Source organism: Tursiops truncatus, chromosome 7 (assembly GCF_011762595.2).
Source record: "Tursiops truncatus isolate mTurTru1 chromosome 7, mTurTru1.mat.Y, whole genome shotgun sequence".
NCBI classification, from domain to species: domain Eukaryota; kingdom Metazoa; phylum Chordata; class Mammalia; order Artiodactyla; family Delphinidae; genus Tursiops; species Tursiops truncatus.
This window is the reverse complement of record NC_047040.1, coordinates 57,971,168-57,990,037: the sequence shown is the minus strand read 5'-3', so window position 1 is coordinate 57,990,037 and position 18,870 is coordinate 57,971,168. Positions and strand designations below refer to the sequence as shown.

The following is an 18,870-nucleotide window of genomic DNA, read 5'->3' as shown; positions in this document are numbered from 1 at the left end:
TGAAAGCTAGGAGCAAGGGAACTCAGGCTTCAAAGCAAGACCCATCTGTTGGAGTGTGAGGAGAGACCTCGGGCAGCGAGGAAAGAGGCAGCCGCCTGCGCTCCTCTGCCTCACGCCCGTCCCCCCAGGGTGAACACGATGGCATCGTGGTCCACAGTGATGGGAGCAAAACCAAATACCTCCCACCTCAGCCTCGAAACGTCTCCCCATGTGATTTGTTTGATTGTTAATACAATTTCCAATTTGATAAAACCCCAGTTCTGACAACCAGAAAAGAAAAAAAAAATAACTTAGGGATTCGAGCTCTGAATAATTTCTGCTTCCATTTTTCGGTCTATAATCCCCATCCCCCAGGAAAACTTACCCGTCTTGTTCCAGTTTGAGGATGCTCCTTATTTCCCAAGAAGTCACCCCTTTACCCAGACACATTCATCAATAAAGCCACATGGGGCAGGACAGGGCTGGGCGCTCACCTCTAGCGGGGGGAGACAGATCCCAGCCTCCCCTCCCATTTCATCAGGAGATCAGCCCTTAATGAAGGGAAGAGATTCCAAAGGTGAAAGTCCTTGACCTGGTGACAGATTGATGCAACAGGTATTTAGGGGCTGGTGGAGCTTCACACTGTGACATCGTTGTACCCACTCAGGGCCACCCTGCTGGCTTCCCGGACAGGTGGTGAGCAGGGAACATGTTGGAGGGCCTCACTTTTAGGGGAGAAATGGGCTATTTGATGTAAAGAAAACAGCATGAGGGCAGGAGTTGAGACCTGGCTTGTCACTAACTAGCTCTGTGACCTGAGGGAGGTCACGTCTCTGAGCCTCAGTTTCCTTGTCCTTAGAATGGACAACATGATTTTTAAGTTCCTCCTCTGAATAGTGAGTCCTGGGGGACTGTGATACGTTAGGCAAGCAGCAGACTTAGGTGCTGAATCTCTCTCCCTCTCTCTTTTTTGGCTAATTGAAGTAAAATATACAGAATGTGAAACTGGCCATCTTTTTTCATTTTTATTTTATTTTGAATTATGGTTAAATACACATAAAATTTACTATCTTAACCATGTTTAACCGTTCAATCAGTGGCGTTAAGTACATTCACAGTGTTGCACAACCATCAGAACTGTCCATTTCCGGAACTTCTTCATCATCTCAGGCTGAAGCGCTACCCATTAAGCAATAACTCTCCCCTTCCCCAGAGCTTGGTAGCCTCTATTCTATTTTCTGTCTAATGAATTTGGCTACTCTAGGTACCTTCTGTAAGTGGAGTCACACAATATTTGTCCTTTTGTATCTGGCTTATTTACTGAGCATAATGTTTTCCAGGGTGATCTGTATTGTAGCATTTATCAAAATTTCATTCCTCTTTAAGGTTGAATAATTCATTATAAATGTATGTATATGTATGTATGTGTGTGTGTATATATATATATATATATACACACACACACACCACGTTTTGTTTATCTATTGATGGACATTTGGGTGGTTTCCACCATTCGGCTATTGTGAATAATCCTGCAGTGAACTTTGGTGTCCAAGTATCTGTTCAAGTCCCTGCTTTCAGTTCTTTTGGGTGTATACCTAGGAGTGGAATTGGTGGATCATATGACAATTCTACGTTCAGCTTTTTTTTTTTAACATCTTTGTTGGAGCATAGTCGCTTTACAATGTTGTGTTAGTTGCTGCTGTATAACAAAGTGAATCAGCTATATGCACACGTATATCCCCATATCCCCTCCCTCTTGCGCCTCCCTCCCATCTACGTTTTGCTTTTTGAGGAATTGCCAAACCTTTTTCCCTTTAGTTTACTCTTAAATGAAGGCACTCAGTCCTGCCACGGGTGTGTGATGGGGAGTCCCATGGAGATGCAGATCGAACCCACCTGCATTCAGACGGGCTGCCTGGCACTGCCATTCCCCGTTCTCCCTGGTACTGATGTGGATCGGATGTGTTCTGGGGATCTGATGGTCATTACTGAGCCCAGGGCTGCACATATTCTAGTTCTGGGGTGAACTGCCTTGTGGCTTATAGGTTGCTGTGGAGAAAGGAAATAATTTTCTCTCCTTGTCCAGAATTGCAGAAATGATGATGATATGTGCACACATTTCGGATTTCATTTATAGAACTAGAACCCCAAACAGGAGTGGGGTAAGGACTGGGGGAAAAGGCAGGCGGTTTAATTGGGAAGGCAGAAAGATGGCTGACACTAGGACTGAACCTCTCAGAAACACTGACCAGAGTCGCAGAATGGCCCAGATGGAGCCAGAGTTGATCCAAAGAGCAAGCGAGCAGATGAACTGGCCCAGCCCAGAGCTGCTTTGAACCTACAAGGTCTAGGTTCAAATGTCAGTTCTCCTTGTTATTTTGGGCCGTGAACTTAACCTCCCTCAAGTTCAGTTTCCACATTTGTAAAACAGGGACAGTCATGAGAATTCTGAGGATAAATAAAAACATGCCTGCGAGCCCCTTCCCACAGTGCCTGGGCCCACGCTCAATACAGGTTAGGACCTCTTTTCCCTCAAACCCCGAGCATCAAGCTCAGGTGCTGTATTAGACTGGGAAGACCTCCCCTCACCTCCAAGTTCTAGAAACCTACTTTAAAGCATGAGTTTTTGAGGCCGTTTGCATTGTGGTGACCACTCTAGAATTTTCCTATTGTCTTTCTACTGCTTGCTTTCTCTCCAAGTCAAATGTTTCATCTTTTTGGGACTGGTAGATGGGGCTTTTGTAGAAGGTACAAAACTGACTTTTAAGCAAAGGATAGACTCTGCGTAAAATTTAAAAATTTCAAAAACTAACAGAAAAGCTCAGTTATCCTGGGCAAAATTCTTCTGGACACTGTTGGAAATGAACGCTTCATGTAGCAATCCAGATTCATTTACTGCAAAGGGTTCATTCTCCCGGCAGCCACAGCAGGAGTGAAGGGAGAAGCAATGTGAAGACACTTTGAGGCCATAACCTTATGTAAACAGAAACTTTTGTCACAAATAATAAATACAGAAAATTAAATGTTTGATAAGTGAGCATGTATCCAAGTAGACGAATTTCCCTGGCGCTGAGGTTCAGCTCAGCTTTCTGCTCATCCTTGCTGATTTAATTCAATGAGCCGACCTGCAAACACAGCCAGCGTTCCGATGATGCAGACGAGCATGAAGACTCCGAGGAGAATGTGGTCCATCACCATTGCAACGTACTTCCATTCCTCGGCCGCCTGGGAGAGAGGAATATGTTAGAATTTCCGTAAGACGATCATGGACTCACGATGTTTGTGCTATCCATCATCTAGGGGCCCTTCAGTCTGTTGATCATCCCTCCACTGGCATTATGATCTTTATTTTTTAAATAGGTTATTCACAATATGATGACTTGCTAAGATGGCCTAGGGGATCACTGGGCACATCTTACATCAGTAGCTGCCCCTTGAACACCAACCTTCCCATCAAGCCAAACCCATCCCTCTGTGCTCGAGCATTTGACCATTTAAACAAGAGGTGCAGATCTCAAGCCACAGAGCTTACGTTATTGGACTCCTGGTCTGACTTCATGGTCTCTGCGATGTATTTGATGCCCTCAATGGCACTTTTCACCTCGGGGTGTTTGATCAGGGGAGAGTGGAAACCCATGGGTGGAGGTCCCGGCTTCCCAGAAATGTCAGAAATATCAATGTCTTCTGTAAAAATTTTTTTGTCTTGTTTTTCTCTGGATGGTCTTTTCATCGTGGAGAAGAACATGATATTTGGGATAGTGTCGATAAAAACCTATAACAAAATAAAATAAAGTCCACGTATGGGAATTATTGTCAGCAGGGCAAGCATCAAACTCTGATTTTGCATAAACAATGTGACCTTAGGCGAATTACTCAGCTTCTCTGGGCCTCAGCCTCTTTGTCCCTAAAACAAAAGGACTCTACTAGATTTTCTCAAAGCTTGCTCATCTGTATCCTGTGACCTGTCAAATTACTAAGGCTAACAGAGATGATTCTGTAATGCCAGCAGCTTGCCACTGGAGGGAGCCTGTGTGCAGCTACTGACTCAAGAAACCAATGAAGCTTAAACTTCCAGACCCCCTGTAGGCACCCACTTCTTTCAAGGCCTGTGTCCTCATGATCAAAAGGTTAAAGAAAGGGCCCCTCCCGTTAAAAAAATATATATATAAGCTTCCTGCCCCACAAAACAGCTAGACTGTTTTCTTCTGTTTCGTGTTCCTGAAGAAATGCAACATAGGTATTGCCAGGAGTCACTTGGCCTTTAGAGAAGCAGGGACTGTCTCTCCTCCCAAAAGAATACATTGCAAGCGGTAGTTTCTCTGTCAATTCATAACAAATCTTTTGCATTGTGCACAAAAGACTGGATGTTAGTGTCTCTGTGAAGATGTATAAAAGAACCAACATATTGGAAATGTTAACACATTTTAAAATTCAGTAATGTAAATATTGGAGACCAAGTTCCTCACTAAAACTTTTTGACAATCTCTCATCAAGCCCCCTCCCTACCCCCACTCCCAATTTCTAGCCCTTATTCTAGTCTCAGCAGATGATTCTACCAGCAAAAAAATAAGCAGTCTGTTCACAAACTGGAAGACATAAAAACAGACATCTCAAGATTTCACAGCATTTGAATAAAAGGATAGTGATTTATTCATCTTCTCTAATCAGAGATTCTTTAAGGCTGAGTTTGGAATGGGCTTTGTTAATTCTGGTTTTCTTATCTCCCTGGGCCGGTTGCTTGAGTTATTTATACCCAGCAAGAAGCCAAAGAAAGTTCCTTCCCCAAAACCCCTACAGCCCAGAAAGGACTTTCCGTTCCTAAGTGCCCACAAGGGTTACCTAGGAGGCCACTGGCCACACAGAAGAGTAGACCTGCGGATGCCTTGAGGGAGGGGCAGCCCTGGGCAAAGTGTGCCGGGGCCTTGCTCGCTCACCTTCCGCACCCATTCGGGCATGACGTGGGTGCTGGGGGAGCGGTGGTGTGTGTTGATGACGATGACGGTGATGATGATGGATGCGATGACAAACACCATGGTGAACAGCATGTACTTCCCAATCAAGGGCACCGCACTGGAGGTGGAAGGGATCAGCTCCACAATGACCAGAAGGAACACGGTTAAGGACAGCAGGACAGAGATGCTCAGAGTCATCTTCTCTCCTGGACAAAAGAAGAAACAAACACAACCCACCTGTTATGGGCTAAATTGTTCTTCCACCCAAATTTATGTGTTGAAACACTAAGCCCCAGCATCTCAGGGACTGTTTTGGAGATAGGCCTTTAACGATGTAATTCAATTAAAATGAGGTCTTAGCGTGGGCCCTCATCCAATATGACTGGTGTCCTTATCAGAAAAGGAGATTAAGACACAGACACACACAGAGGAAAGGCCATGTGAGGACCCAGGCTGAAGACAGCCATCTGCAAGCCCAGGAGAGAGGCCTCAGAGGAAACCAACCCTGCTGACTCCTTGATCTTGGACTTCCAGCCTCCAGCACTGTGGGAAAATAAATCTCTGTTGCTTAAGCCACCAGTCTGTGGTCCTTGGTGAAGGCAGCCCTAGCAAACGAGCACACCACCAAAACCCAAGGGTGAGAGGACTGTGACTGGCATGTTCTCAAGGTCTCGTTGTGGGGAATTTTTTCTGCAGAATTTCCTGTGAGACCTTGGCACCTTAACTGTGCTGGTGATGGCAGGTGGCAGGCATTTCCATTAGAGGCTGCCAAGCAGGGGATGCTACTTCACCTCTTGCCCAGCATTCCGTTTCTTGGCAGAACTCAGGGAACGCAGAGAGGTTCTGGGTGGTAATCGAGACCCCAGATGGCAGTTTTTCCGTCCGCAGCAGAATGTCTTAAACCTCACAAAACTGAACTGCAGCCTGGCCTACTTGTTACCCAGCAGATGATGGGCAGCCCAGAAGTACGTGTATCTTTTTCTCATTGTGGGAGCAAAAAAAAAGCTGCAAGACCCAAGCCGAGAAGGACAACATCCATGATTTCACACCACTCGCTTTCTCATCTTCATCGAAGGGGATGATTTGGGGTTTTTTTCTTGTTTTGACTTTTTTTGTTTTTCATACTAAGGGATGAGGGATTCCCCTTCTCCTGAATCTTTTCTCCAGGCCCTACACTTTCAGGGTGAACAATTCCCGGATGGTGTCCTGGTTGGACAAGGAAACAAGAAAGCCAGGGGCTGGATGGCACTGGAATATTTTTGTGGGGATTGACCAGCTCAGATGCAGTAGAGAGCCCTTGGGAGGGACTTTCCTTGGGCTGGTCTTGGTGTTTGTGTCCTGGGAAACCCCTCGTGTGGTCCTGCTTTCCAGTGGAGCTTTTCCCATTCTGGATGTGTCCAGATGCTAGGAATATACACAGGACCCAGAGTGGATGCAAACAAGAAATTGTCCGTTTCTGGTGGGTAGGAAAGTCTTCAAAGGTAAAAAAGAAAACAGAATTATAAATATCCAATATTGATCAAGGTCCATCCAATTTCTTGATGAATGATAATAACGATAGCTAACAGTTATCAAGCAGTCTCACTGTTCTAAATGCTTTTCAAGCATAAATCATTTAATATTTATAGAAACTCTGATTAGTTTCCATATGGCCCTGCCTAGAGTGTTCTATCTTCACTTTAAGAAGCTTCATTTGATTGGAAAGGTGAAAAGATATTTGTTTGTGATGATTTGTTTAAGAATGAGTACAATCCCTAGAACATATGTTCTGTGGGGAACATTCTGCCTTGTTCTCTACCTTATCCCTGTCTTGTAACAGTTGTTTAAACGGTACATGTTGAGTGAGTGAATGTGTACGTTTTTTTTTTTCTTGTTGGAGAGTTGGATTTAGACTTTTGTGGGTTTTTTTTTTTTTTTTGGCCTTTTGATAAAATTGTTATCTGTCCTAAGTTTGAGGACCACCTTACCATCTTTCTTTTTTCCCTGCTTGTCTGCCGTAAATCATTTAAGAGCAGTGACGTGCTTGCAGGCATATGTGTTCCCTTTCCCCCTTTTCTGTAGATTGTTGGTGTCTGGTGAAATTATGTCACAGATGTGATTACTCAGTAGGAGGTAAGTAAGTCGTCCAGGCTGATATGGGAGAAAGAATTGCCACTTGGGAAGTATGGGGTTGTGTGTAAAGTTACTGCCATCTGGAGAATAGATACACAAAAGCTATTTTCAAGGGGCAAAGCCGTGGGCAAAGGAGGCAAGACCTGAGCAGTCACGTACAGCAAGTGACTTCATGGGGTGTGAGGCACCGGTAGTGCCTGTGATACACGCCTTACCCAGCACACTTCGGGGCACACAGCAGGTATTCAGCAAATAGATGCCGGTGGTTATTCACTTAACCGGACTGAGCTGTGTATGCGCATCTTCGGAGTCCCGTTCAGCTCTCTGCCTGCCCTGTAGTCGGCCCCAGCTGGAATGTCACCACTGCACATGGCCAGTCAGTACACGCATCCTCCCAGGGACGATGGTTTGGGTCTGTCTGCCTGTATTTGTTTATTAGCCATGGTTATTTCTGGCTTCCCCCAAGATAGTAGCCCGAGATCCATCAGGGTCAGCAGCTGCTGCCACGGCAGGCAACTGCACCCACCTGAGTCCGTGGGCAGGTAGAACACCAGGCCGGTTAAGAAGGAGAAGAGCAGGCAGGGAATGATGACGTTGACGATGAAGTAGAGGGGCAGGCGCTGCATGACAAAGTGGTAGGTGATGTCCAGGTAGGGGGTGGAGGGGCAGCAGGCGTAGAACACCCAGTGCTTCCAGCCCCGGGACTCCTTGATCACCCATTCCCCACTCTCCATGAAGTTGCTTAGGTCTGGCTGGTCGCTTTCCTGAGAAGATGGAATGAAACTTTGAATTCCCAGCCTCATCACCCTGAGGAGGGGGAGGGTTTCCTAATCAGCTGTGACAAGGCAACCGATCCCAGCACTGTCACATACCCAGGAGGGACCCTGGGTCACCTTCGCTTTGGGGTCTTAGGTTCCTTTCCTGTAAAATAAGGGGGTTTGGACTATTGGGATTCTCCATGTTGACTATACATTCAAGTCACTTGGGAGCTTTAAAATATATTGGTGCCCTAGCTCCACCCCAGTCTGATTAAATAAGAATTCTTGGGCCTGAGCCTGGGCATAGAGAATTATTTAAGCCCCAGGTGGTTCTCTTATGCAGTGCATCAAGAACCTTCCCAACCAATTGAGAACCATCAAACTAGACAATCCCCAAAGTTCGAATGGGTGCTGAGAGCCTATGATAATGGAGGGGCAGAGTTGGAGACCTGAATCACGCTTTTCCTGCATCCAACCTCCTCACAGTAGGTCACCACCCACCGGGTTGATGGCCACCACGGATCCGTCATAGGTCCAGGTGCCCAGCTTCATGCTGCAGTTCTGTTCGTCAAAGGGAAAGTGGGTGACGATGATCTCACAGTAGCTTTTAAAGATGGCGGGAGGTGTCCACGTGATGTGGCCAGTGTAGTCCAGGAGCACTTTGGTGAACTTGACGATGGCAAAGTCACCATCTGCACTACAATTGGGATAAAAGAGGAACAGGGATCCAAGTGACAGATGAGCCTTCAATTCTGCTTGGGGATGCTAACGGGAGACAGTTGTTAATTATTCAGGTGCTAATTATAGAAGCTCTCTTTTGCACTGCATCGCTTTTTATCTGTGGCAATGTTTTTCAAATTTGTCTGATAATAAAGATCACTGGCGTGCTTGTTTAAAATATAGATTCCTGAATCTAAAAAATAATACAAGTGAATCTTTACAGAACAAAAACAGACTCCCAGATACAGAAAACAAACTTATGGTTACCAAAGGGGAGAAGGAGGGAGAGGGACAAATTAGGAGTATGGGATTAACGGATACAAACTACTATAGTTAAAATAGATAAGCAACAGGGATTTACTGTGTAGCACAGGGAACTATATTCAATATCTTGTAATAACCTATAATGGAATATAAGCTGCAAAAAATCTGAATCACTATGCTCTATACCTACAACTAACACAATATTATAAATCAACTACACTTCAGTAAAAAATAAAGTAAAACAAAATATAGATTCCTGAGCACCATCTGAGTGCTGAATCAGGATATCTAGGGATGAACCCGAGAATCTACAGTTTTAAAGGAATAACAGGTGACATGGATTCACTGCGTCCCAGATTCTTCTTCCCAGTCCTCAGTAGTATTTGTGATGTTAATCTCCATGTATCCCTTCTCTGATATACTTTGAAAGTTAATTGAGAAAAAACCCAGGAATTTTAAAGAAAAACACGTCTAGTGGCTCATTACGGTGACAAGCACGTTAAAGAAGGGGTCTGTTACCTTTAAAGAACTATTTAGACCGCAGTGGGGTGGGGTCACAAACTCAGATGCCTCCAGGGCCAGGCAGGCAAGGAAGGAGGGAGGGTTGAGCCTGGCATGGGGAGAGACCCTCTCTCCCCTGAGGAAGGCACCACTCAGCTCTGCCGTGGTGTCTGCGTGGGAGCGAAGGCTCCATGTTGCCTGATATTGGATTCTTCCTTGGAAGCTGGGAATCAAGACTTTTAATCCAAGGTCGCCTTTTTTTTTTTTTTTTTTTTTGCGGTATGTGGGCCTCTCACTGTTGGGGCCTCTCCCTTTGCAGAGCACAGGCTCCGGACGCGCAGGCTCAGCGGCCATGGCTCACGGGCCCAGCCGCTCCGCGGCATGTGGGATCTTCCCGGACCAGGGCACGAACCCGTGTCCCCTGCATCAGCAGGTGGACTCTCAACCACTGCGCCACCGGGGAAGCCCCAAAGTTGCCATATTTTTGAAAGTTGGATTTTTCTAGAGAAGTTAAAAATTCAGATTTTAATATATTTCCCAATTTTCAAATGTTGGCAATAATTTCTCATTAAAAAAGGCAACATGGTAGATACTAAAAAAATAACAAACTATTTCTGCAGGTCTTGTTCAGTGGGTGGTCTGCTCATTCCAGAACAGCCTGTGCCCCAGGGCCTTGGCAGAGAGCAGGACGGTATAATAGGTGCTGAAAAGTGGGCGGGGTCTACCTTGCTGGGCTTTCAGGGACATGCGGTATATATTGTGCCTCACTTCATAAATCAAGAGATTTTCTTCTCATTAATTTTTCCTTGGGACTGAGAAGAGGCTCTATCCAGAAAACTATGCAGCTTGAGACCCTCCCAGCAGAGCAGAGGGAAAGGATGGTCTATGTCTCTCCTTCGAAGCAGGTGAAACAGGATTCTTTCCCCCATGAGGGTCTTTCTGAGTGAGCTTATCAAAAGGACCTGAGGATTTTAATTGCTTCCCTCAGATTCTAAGTGAAAGAGAAACTTAACTCTGAGAGATAGACACTCTGTCCTATGAGCATACTTGTCCAAAAGTTTACACAAATGATTATGTACTTTGACTCAAGTTTGAATCCCAGGTCGGATTGGAAAATATGTAATAAAATATCAAAGTTGGGGAGGGTCGTCTTAAAAGGTATCATTTCTGCTCACTAGCCCTGGCCACCTTGCCTGGTGAGTCTGCTAGAACGCACAGCCTGCTCGCTCCAGACACGTGCTATAGAATGTCAGACCACAAATCCTCTAGGCCAGTGTTGAATGCTCCTGCCTGGGAAGGATGCTCTTTGCAATGAACATTCCCTGACAAATGAAGGGCGTATGATAATGAACGTGTCATTAAATTGGAGTGTCTTGAATCACATTATAATTTCACAACATGCAGTCTGTCACAGAGCCCAGTGGATGGGCTACATAGGCATCCCAGGCCATCAGCAGCACGCGGCATCTTGGGATGCTGTGAGGATGTGATGAATAACAACCCCAGGAGGTTCAGACCTATTGGTCGGAAGGACATTTAATTCCAAGGAACTCAATTATATGATGTTTGGGTTCCTTGGATAGTTGCCATATACCCTACAGGAGCTCTCAGGGATTAAATGTCCCCCACCCTGCAGCCCTGTTTCAATTTGGCTCTGATAATTGTTTCTATTCATAACACGAGACACCATATGGCACCCCTAGCATGTCAACTTGGCTCTTGGTTTTTAAGGGTTATTTAATGTGAACAGTGGTGAGACGCATGCCAAGAGTGGCAGCCCTTCCGTTAGGGCACTTGGGCTCCACCTGCCCCCGTAATGTCCGCCTTCTAATCCTGTCTGTTTTGCTTACTTGTTATAAAGAACTAGGTCCGGGTGCCAGATCTTTTCCGATGGAATGTGAATTTTTTTCACGCCACCATAGTCGTCTGGGTTCCATTTTAAGTTGTAATCCACCCATTGCTAGAAATGAAGACATTTAGTCGATTAAAAAACTAAAAATATTTTTAAAATCTAGGCTTATCAAGAGCTCTGATGAGCATGGTAATTCAGGTATGGACAGAAATTGTGTTCCAGTAAGAAGGTTTTGATTCAGAATTCAGTTTTCCCCTTAGTAACAAGTAAGAGCCAACACAGGGCACTGAGTACATGCAGGCACTGTTGTAAGCATTTTACCCATATTCATCATTTAGTCCTCACAATGTTCCCATGAGGTAGGAGTGATTATTGACCCCATTTTACAGGTGAGAAAACAAAGGTAGCCCCAAGTAACGCCACCAAGTGGTAGCAGATCTACCAGGTATACTCCCACCTTAGGAAAGGAGAATGACCCTATCGGGAATGTTTTCCTCAAGCAGGCAACATCATATTTTTAAAAAGTATTATATTTTCTTCTACATTATGAAAGTAACATATACCCAATGCAGCAAATTTGGATAACACAGTGTTGAATTGTCTCCCCCAAATTAATATGAAGTTCTAAACCCCCAAGAATGTGACCTTATTTGGAGTTAGGGTCTTTACAGAGGTAATTAAGTTAAAGTGAAGTCATTAAGGTGGGCCCTAATCCAATATGACTGGTGTCCTTATAAGATAGGGACATTTGAAGACAGATACATATTCAGGAATAAAGTCATGTGAACATGAAGACAACGAATTCTGAGCAAAGGAGAGAGGCCTGGAGCAGGTTCTCCCTCACAAACTTCAGAAGGAACCAATTCTGCCAACACCTTAATTTTGGACTTCTGACCTCAAAAACTGTGAGACAATAAGTTTCTGTTGTTTAAGCTGTCCAGGTTGTGACTTTGTTCCAGGAGTCCTAGCAAATTAATACACACAGAAAAAGCACAAAGTACAATAAAAAATAAACACCAAAACATGATCCACAGCCCCACTACCCCAAAATATCTACTTTTAACATTTTGGTACATATCCCTGTTACCTAAATTGATTCCCTCTGGGCCCATGTTAAATTTCAGGGTGAATAAAAGCAACATGAATGCAATTATCTAGCTGAGTTACCTGTTTCAGACGAACATTGGTTGTCACGATCTGATTTACTTCATCCTGCAAAAAAGATAAGGCCCCATCTTTAGGAGGACAAGAGGGGAGCCAGGGGAGGATGGTCCGGGGTGGGAGGTGTGGAGAGCCTGGAGCTCTCTTGTCTCACCACATTGATGAGCTGTATCAGCTGCAGGCCCACTGTCACCTCCACGGCCTTGCGGTGGTCTTCCACGGGCCGTACTACGCTGTTGTAGTTTTCAAATAGCTTTGCCACCAGGCGGGTCTCATGTTCGGAACCCAGGACGAGGCCAGCTGAGACAGCAAACAACACACTCACTGTCAGTGTCTGCTCCCACCCTCTACACACAGTAACTGAGGTGTGGCCAACTCATGGAAGGCACGCAGGCCCCCTTGTTGAAGGGCTCCCTGACGCAGCTATTATTGCCTTGAATTCCTTTCCAAGTGCAGCTGCCAATGTGGTCCCTTCCCAGTGGGGCATGCCAGATTATCATGCACCTGTACTTTGGACAGATGACATTCCTTCATCCAGCATCTGTCTGCATCAAGTTTGCTAGGAACACGCACACACAAGAAGAAAGGTCCACACAAAGTCGGTCTTGGTATTTCAGAATCTGGTCATGATGCAATGAAATCTCAGATTGGCTGGCCTCAGAGCTCCTGATGCTATGAACAGCCCAAAACTGATGCTGATTCACACCCACTAAGATGTTATTCCATAATTAACAAAATTAAAATTGACAAATATTGGTGAGGTTACAGAGAAACTGGAATCCTCATATGTTGCTGTTGAGAGGTAAATGGTGTAGCCGCTCTGGAAAGCAGTTTGGTGGTTCCTCACACAAGTTATACACAGAGCTACCATATGACCTAGCAATGCCATTCCTGGGCATATCCACAAACGAACTGGTCATACAAAGATTTGTACATGGGGTGGGGGGTGTATAAATTAGGTTGGGATTAACGTATACACACTACTATATATAAAATAGATAACCAACAAGGACCTACTGGGCATTACACTCAATATTCTCTAAAGGAAAAGAATCCGTAAAGGAATATACATACATATATATATGACTGAATCACTGTGCTGTACACTTGAAACTAACACAGTATTGTAAATCAACTATACTTCAATTTAAAAAAGAAAAAATACAAACAAAAAACCCCCAAAGCAAACAAAAAATCTGTACATGAATATTCATAGCAATATTTACAATAGCGATATGGTAGAAACAACCCACATGTCCATCAATGGATAAATGGATAAACAAATTGTGGTGTATCTATGCAGTAGAATATTATTCAGCCATGAAAAGGGATGAAGTTCTGATACATGCTACAGCATGAATGACTCCTGAAAACATTATGCTAAGGGATAGAAGTCAGACAAAAAAGGGCACGTATTGTATGATTTCATGTATATGAAATATTCAGAATAGGTCAATCCGTAGAACAGAGAGTAGGTTAGTGGTTACTAGGGACTGTGGGGACTGGGGACTGGGAGTGACTGCTAATGGGCCCAGGGTTTCCTTCTAGGGTGATGAAAAAGTTCTGGAATTAGTGGTGATGCTTGCGTAACATTGTGAACGTACCTAGTGCCACTGGATTGTGTACTTTAAAATGGAGATTTTATGTAATGTGTATTTTACCATGGTAAATCTTACATACTTACGTATTTTTCCATAATTTGAAAAATAAAAAAAATAATCACTGCTGATGGGCCCATGTCCCAATTAAGTTGCTAAGAGTGAAAACCACATGTTCTGCTGACCTGGGTTTGGGGCTCCTATTTGGAGCATGAATGATTCCAAGGAATCTTTACTACGTTTTCCTTCGGGATGGAGGGCAGTATCATCCAGTATTCTCAGAGCCCACAGGCTTTGTGTGTCCAGCGTGATGTGCTCCTTACCAGCAGGCAGGCAGGCAGACATTCTCGCCTGAGATTCCGAGAAGTGGGCTGACTTGTCTGAGGTCATGCGGCTAGGGCAGAGCTGAAGTTAGAGCCGGTCATTCTGTGCCGTGCTCCTGTACTCCCTTTTAATGTTATGAATATGCTGGAAACTGTACAGCTACATGTGCCATTATTCCTATGAGAAAATGTGTTCCAAATTCCAACAAGTTCCTTATGAAGGATCTCTGTAACTCAAGCCTGCTGTGGTCTGGAGGTTGCCTGTTCAGGGCTGGGAGAGGAAGTAGACACACAATCCGTTTGTCCGGATTCGTGTAACCAGATCTCCCCTTTCCGCAGGTTGTTGCTGAAACTACACTTTTTCCCTGGGCCAAGGCAACTTTAAAAATGAAACAAGTGAGATGCTTTCCCTTTTTTCCCAGTTGTGTTAACCGATCACCGCTAAGGCAGGTGATTGGTTGTGTTTTTTTTCTCCTTCGATCCTAAGTTTGGAAGTGTTTGCCAACAAAATAATTATTAAGTAAAAAGTAATTCTGTTTTCTATCTTTATTGATCAACAAAAATAATAACAAACACACCCAACTTGTTTTGTGCCAGACTTTCTTCTGTGTGCTTTATATGTACTAAGTCTGTCAATCCTCATAACTGGGTGTGGTATGTACTATAATTGTCCTCACTTTACAGATGAGGAAATTGAGGCCCAGATTTCATAAATGGTGGAGCCAGGATTGACACCCAGAGCCCATGCTCTCAACCACTATTTCTCATCTATAGAACTTTATATCAGTTTGAAACAACCAATGTTATGGAATGAATTGAAACATGTTCATGCTCCCGAAAGTATGTGTTTTAATTAACCTGTAGAGCTTTATTAAAGGTCCTGTATTTGTATTACCTTATTGAATCCTTATAAAAATCCTATGAGGTCAGTCTTTACTCCTACTTCACAGATGGGAAAACTGAGGTCTGGAGAGCTGAGTCATGTATTCATGGCTCCCAGCTAGTTAGAGGTGGGATTATAAGTGGAGGCCGTCTGACGAGAGGGCCTGTGCTCTTCACCACCTCCCTAAAGGCCAATGTATCATGTCCATTCGGATTTTTGAAGGTTTCAGTATAGCTCAGATATCTTTATTATGACCTTCCTGGACTCTATATACTGAATGCCTTACCTAGCCTACCTCTTCATTTCTAGTTTCCCAAATTTTCTGAACCTAAAAGGGTCTGTGCAGAGCTTTCATGTGGCATCTCGCCCAAACTACCTGCATTTGAAGACCCTTAGAGCAGCATGTTGTCCAAAGACCCAGGTTTTGCAGGTGCCCCACTGAGCCCCTGGGATGCAGCTGTCCTCTGTCCTCCACACCTTGTCTATCTTGGGGCCCACCTAGCCCACTGTGGGAGCAGTGGGGGACTGGGGTGGATCACTGAGTGCCTTGGCCACTGGGTTTGAGGTTATCGCTTTGGTGTTACCTTGGGCTGCTTATTTTTAAGTGACCGTTTATTCCAGTTTGACAGGAAGAACATACTAGAAAGCAACAGAGAGAGCGGATGCTCAGCGTTCTGTGACAGGAAAACTATGCAGGCCAACCCTAAGTTCTGCTAGGGAGTAGGGACCACTGGGGAGCCAGGCACGCTGGGGGTTCCAGGGATACTCACTTCTTCCTCTGCACCCTCGCCAAGGCCAAGGGACCTTGTGCCTTTCGTAATGAACTTCTAAGGAATTTCCAAGGAGGTCTCCATTTCTTAGACCATATTCGTTGGTATTCTTTTCTTTTTTCCTCCCCAAAGCAGGGTAGAGTGATAGAAAACTTATAGGACCTGAACTCAGAATTCTAGGATTCTGTTCCCAACTCCAGTATGGTCTGGAGAATTGGACCATCTCTTCACGGATTCAATAAATCACAGTAAATACTTTCTTTAAAAGGCAGGATGTAAATTAACAAACACAGACAAACACATACGTAATGTCAGAGTCTCCCTTTTCAGCCAAATCATGCTGGTCATCCCTATTCAGATGGTGGTAACGTTAATTCATTCACATATTCGTTGAACATTTGCTGTGTGCAAAGCATTGTTTGAGTAGCTTTGAGGTTTTCCAACATGAATCTGATACAGATCCTGTCTTCCTTCCTTCATGGACATTGATATTTTCCATTTACATAAATAACTGTAAACAAGCTGGAAAGTAATATGCCATAAGAAAGGTGGTAATGAAGTGCTTGGGATTCCTGAGCTGGGGGAGAGGAAAGGTTATAATGAACGTGCTATAAAAATAGAACAGAGATCATTATGTGTTACGCTAACACGGGAAAAAGTGTCCCTCACTTTTGCCCCCAAAGGACTGAATCTAAGTAGGGGAACCCAGCCACAATTTTAAAGTGTTCTTTTGTCCCATACTAGTCCAATCTGTATTTTTATGTGGGGAACACCTTGGTGGGTTGGACAAAAGGAATTCTGTCCTGTTAATAGTCACCTTGGGTAATTCTTATCTCAACTTGGTGCTGTGTTTCTTGCTACCTTTTCAATTTCAGGCTGTGTTTTCTGACCATGCACATAAAAAAATGGAGTCTGATCACATTCCAAAGTTTGTACATGAAGTGACTTTGGGAAGGTCAGTTCATGTCTTTTAGCCTCAGTTTCCCTATAATATAAATTTGAAGATGTTGGATTGCCTCGTCTTGCTCTAAATTTCTGTTAACTATCTGTGTGAATTGACACCAGCAAACTCTAGGTTTGATCTAAATACACATCACATACTTCAAAAAAGAGCTAAACTTGCATTTTTGGAGATCTTTGGTGTCCTAAAAGATCTCTGAAGGATTTTTATATACAAACATATCACTTAAGAATTTCCATTGAGTGTAGTGTTTGCAAACACACACACACACACCACCACCACCATTACCACCAAGCCAGCTTTGGTTGGATCGAGTCCAAATCCCAGAGGATATAGTTTATCAGAGTTTAGGCTATTTGTTCAACTCTGCTATTGAAAACCATTTATAATACAGCTCTTCACCTCTCTTGCCCAGAAGACCTGTGTTTGTCAGAGCAGTATTAGAGAAGAGAAATCACAGAATGTCAGTCGCCTTGTTTCTCAGTTGAGATGATATCACCAGTAAACTTTTATATGAAGCAGTCAGCAAACATCTATTTCCCTCGACCGGAAGTTTGGGATTCAGGATAGCTTTTCAGCTGCTGCGTTGTGACACATTCCAGAATTGAACGCAGGTCAAGGGCTGTGCAAGGTTTTATGGTTTCAATTCAAACCCAAACCTACATATAGTAGTGTCCTTTAAAAAAAAAAAAGTAGGCCGTAATGCATTCATATGAATTTTTTTTTAGCTTCAGAAGTTAAAAAAATTACAAAATATTTCATCTCTCATGGAGAGAGTTTAGTTACAGTTATGAAAAGGTTTCTCCCTCCAGCACATGGAGCTGTCAATCTATCCTCTTCATTTTCAGAATTCTCCTAGAGCCATAAAAAGACTTGTTAACCATACTGCTTGTGATTATAAGTCACCCTTCTATGTTCCTATATTTGTTCAACTACGATAGCAGCTCCGGGATGGTAGAAGAGGTGCTGAATCAGATCATACGGATTTACTAAGATGCAGGCACTGAAGGAAAGAGAGATTGCATGTCTACTCTGTAGCTTTTGACCAGGCAGCTCCTATTTTAATTGGATAACCCAACTAAAACTCTTTATCCACAAACCCAATCAAGCCAACATCGGTGAGAAACGGACAGAGCAGCCTGGGGCTGGTGAAGTCCTGCCATTCTGTGTTCCCATCAGAGAAGCAAGACTCTGGTTTGGGGGCGTCTAGTGCTTTAGCCTCAAAGGAGCAGCCCTGGCACTTACCTGAGCAGAGGCCAAGGAACAGCAACAGTGGCCGGGGCTCCATGGGCTGGTGGTGGGGTGTTCGCCTGGGCCGCTCTCTGGCTGGACACTCAGCTGCTGGAGAGTTTGGCAAGTGAGTGAGCTGAACCAAGCTATTGTTTACACCACCTGTTTGTGGCAGTGACAGCTGGTCGGCCCGGAGCCCTGGAGCCTGGGGCTGAGGTCCTTACGTTATTGCAGGGCGGACACTTTACACAACTGCTGGAACTTTGACAAGTTGAGGGTGAACTGCACTGTGTTTTCAATGCACCATGAGTCAGGTCTTCATAAAAAAAAAAAAAAAAAAACACGTTAGAGTAGGGAATGAATTATTTTGCCCGGTGAGCAACTCCCTCCCTTTTGTATAAACCAGAACCTCATCCGTGTGGATTGATTTGATCAGGGTCACTGGGTCTGAGCAGATAGTCAGCTGTGTGTGTAAGACACTGATCATCTAAATCACAAAAGTCCACATTCTACAGAGAGGAAAATTTATTTGCTCTGGTTCCCTCTAGGCTGAGAATGCCTGGGGCTTCTGTGAGGGAATGAATTTGAAAAGAGTGGGGTTGGTGCCGCTGGAGAGAATTCCATGTTTGATTGGGTTTGGTTTCAGTGGCTTCGTCCATAAAACTGGTTTTACGATGGCCCCCGGAGTGGCTGTCTCCAGCTCTGTCTCTGTATCAGGCAATAGCTATCCTGCAGTGTGCCATTAGCGACAGCAAACAGCCCACCTCCCATGTCCTGTTATTCAAGTGAGAAGTAATTAATGG

The 18,870-nt window shown here is 44.3% G+C and overlaps 1 protein-coding gene and 1 long non-coding RNA gene across 3 annotated transcripts in view; one reads left to right on the top strand and one right to left on the bottom strand.

The window, feature by feature from the left end:
* Positions 1-18,870, top strand: part of LOC109547850 (uncharacterized) — a 134,507-nt gene that overhangs the window by 24,258 nt on the left and 91,379 nt on the right. The gene's annotated exons all lie outside the window — the stretch shown is intronic.
* On the bottom strand, positions 1,755-18,407 carry CHRNA1 (cholinergic receptor nicotinic alpha 1 subunit). Its single transcript, XM_019922603.3, has 9 exons — positions 18,083-18,407; positions 12,457-12,602; positions 12,309-12,353; positions 11,140-11,249; positions 8,306-8,501; positions 7,573-7,810; positions 4,917-5,140; positions 3,515-3,754; positions 1,755-3,207 (listed from the first exon to the last, which is right to left on the bottom strand). The coding sequence occupies exons 1-9, from the start codon at positions 18,123-18,125 to the stop codon at positions 3,076-3,078; spliced, it is 1,374 nt and encodes a 457-aa protein (XP_019778162.1). The 5' UTR covers positions 18,126-18,407; the 3' UTR covers positions 1,755-3,075.

What these genes read in the sequence shown, in the direction of transcription:
- CHRNA1 (XM_019922603.3), bottom strand. Translation starts at nt 18,125, where the DNA reads ATGGAGCCCCGGCCACTGTTGCTGTTCCTTGGCCTCTGCTCAG. An exon ending in GTTCCTTGGCCTCTGCTCAG is followed by an intron (nt 12,603 to 18,082) that starts GTAAGTGCCAGG and finishes TTGCTGTCTCAG; the next exon opens with CTGGCCTCGTCCTGGGTTCC. An exon ending in CCGTGGTGGCCATCAACCCG is followed by an intron (nt 7,811 to 8,305) that starts GTGGGTGGTGAC and finishes CCATCTTCTCAG; the next exon opens with GAAAGCGACCAGCCAGACCT.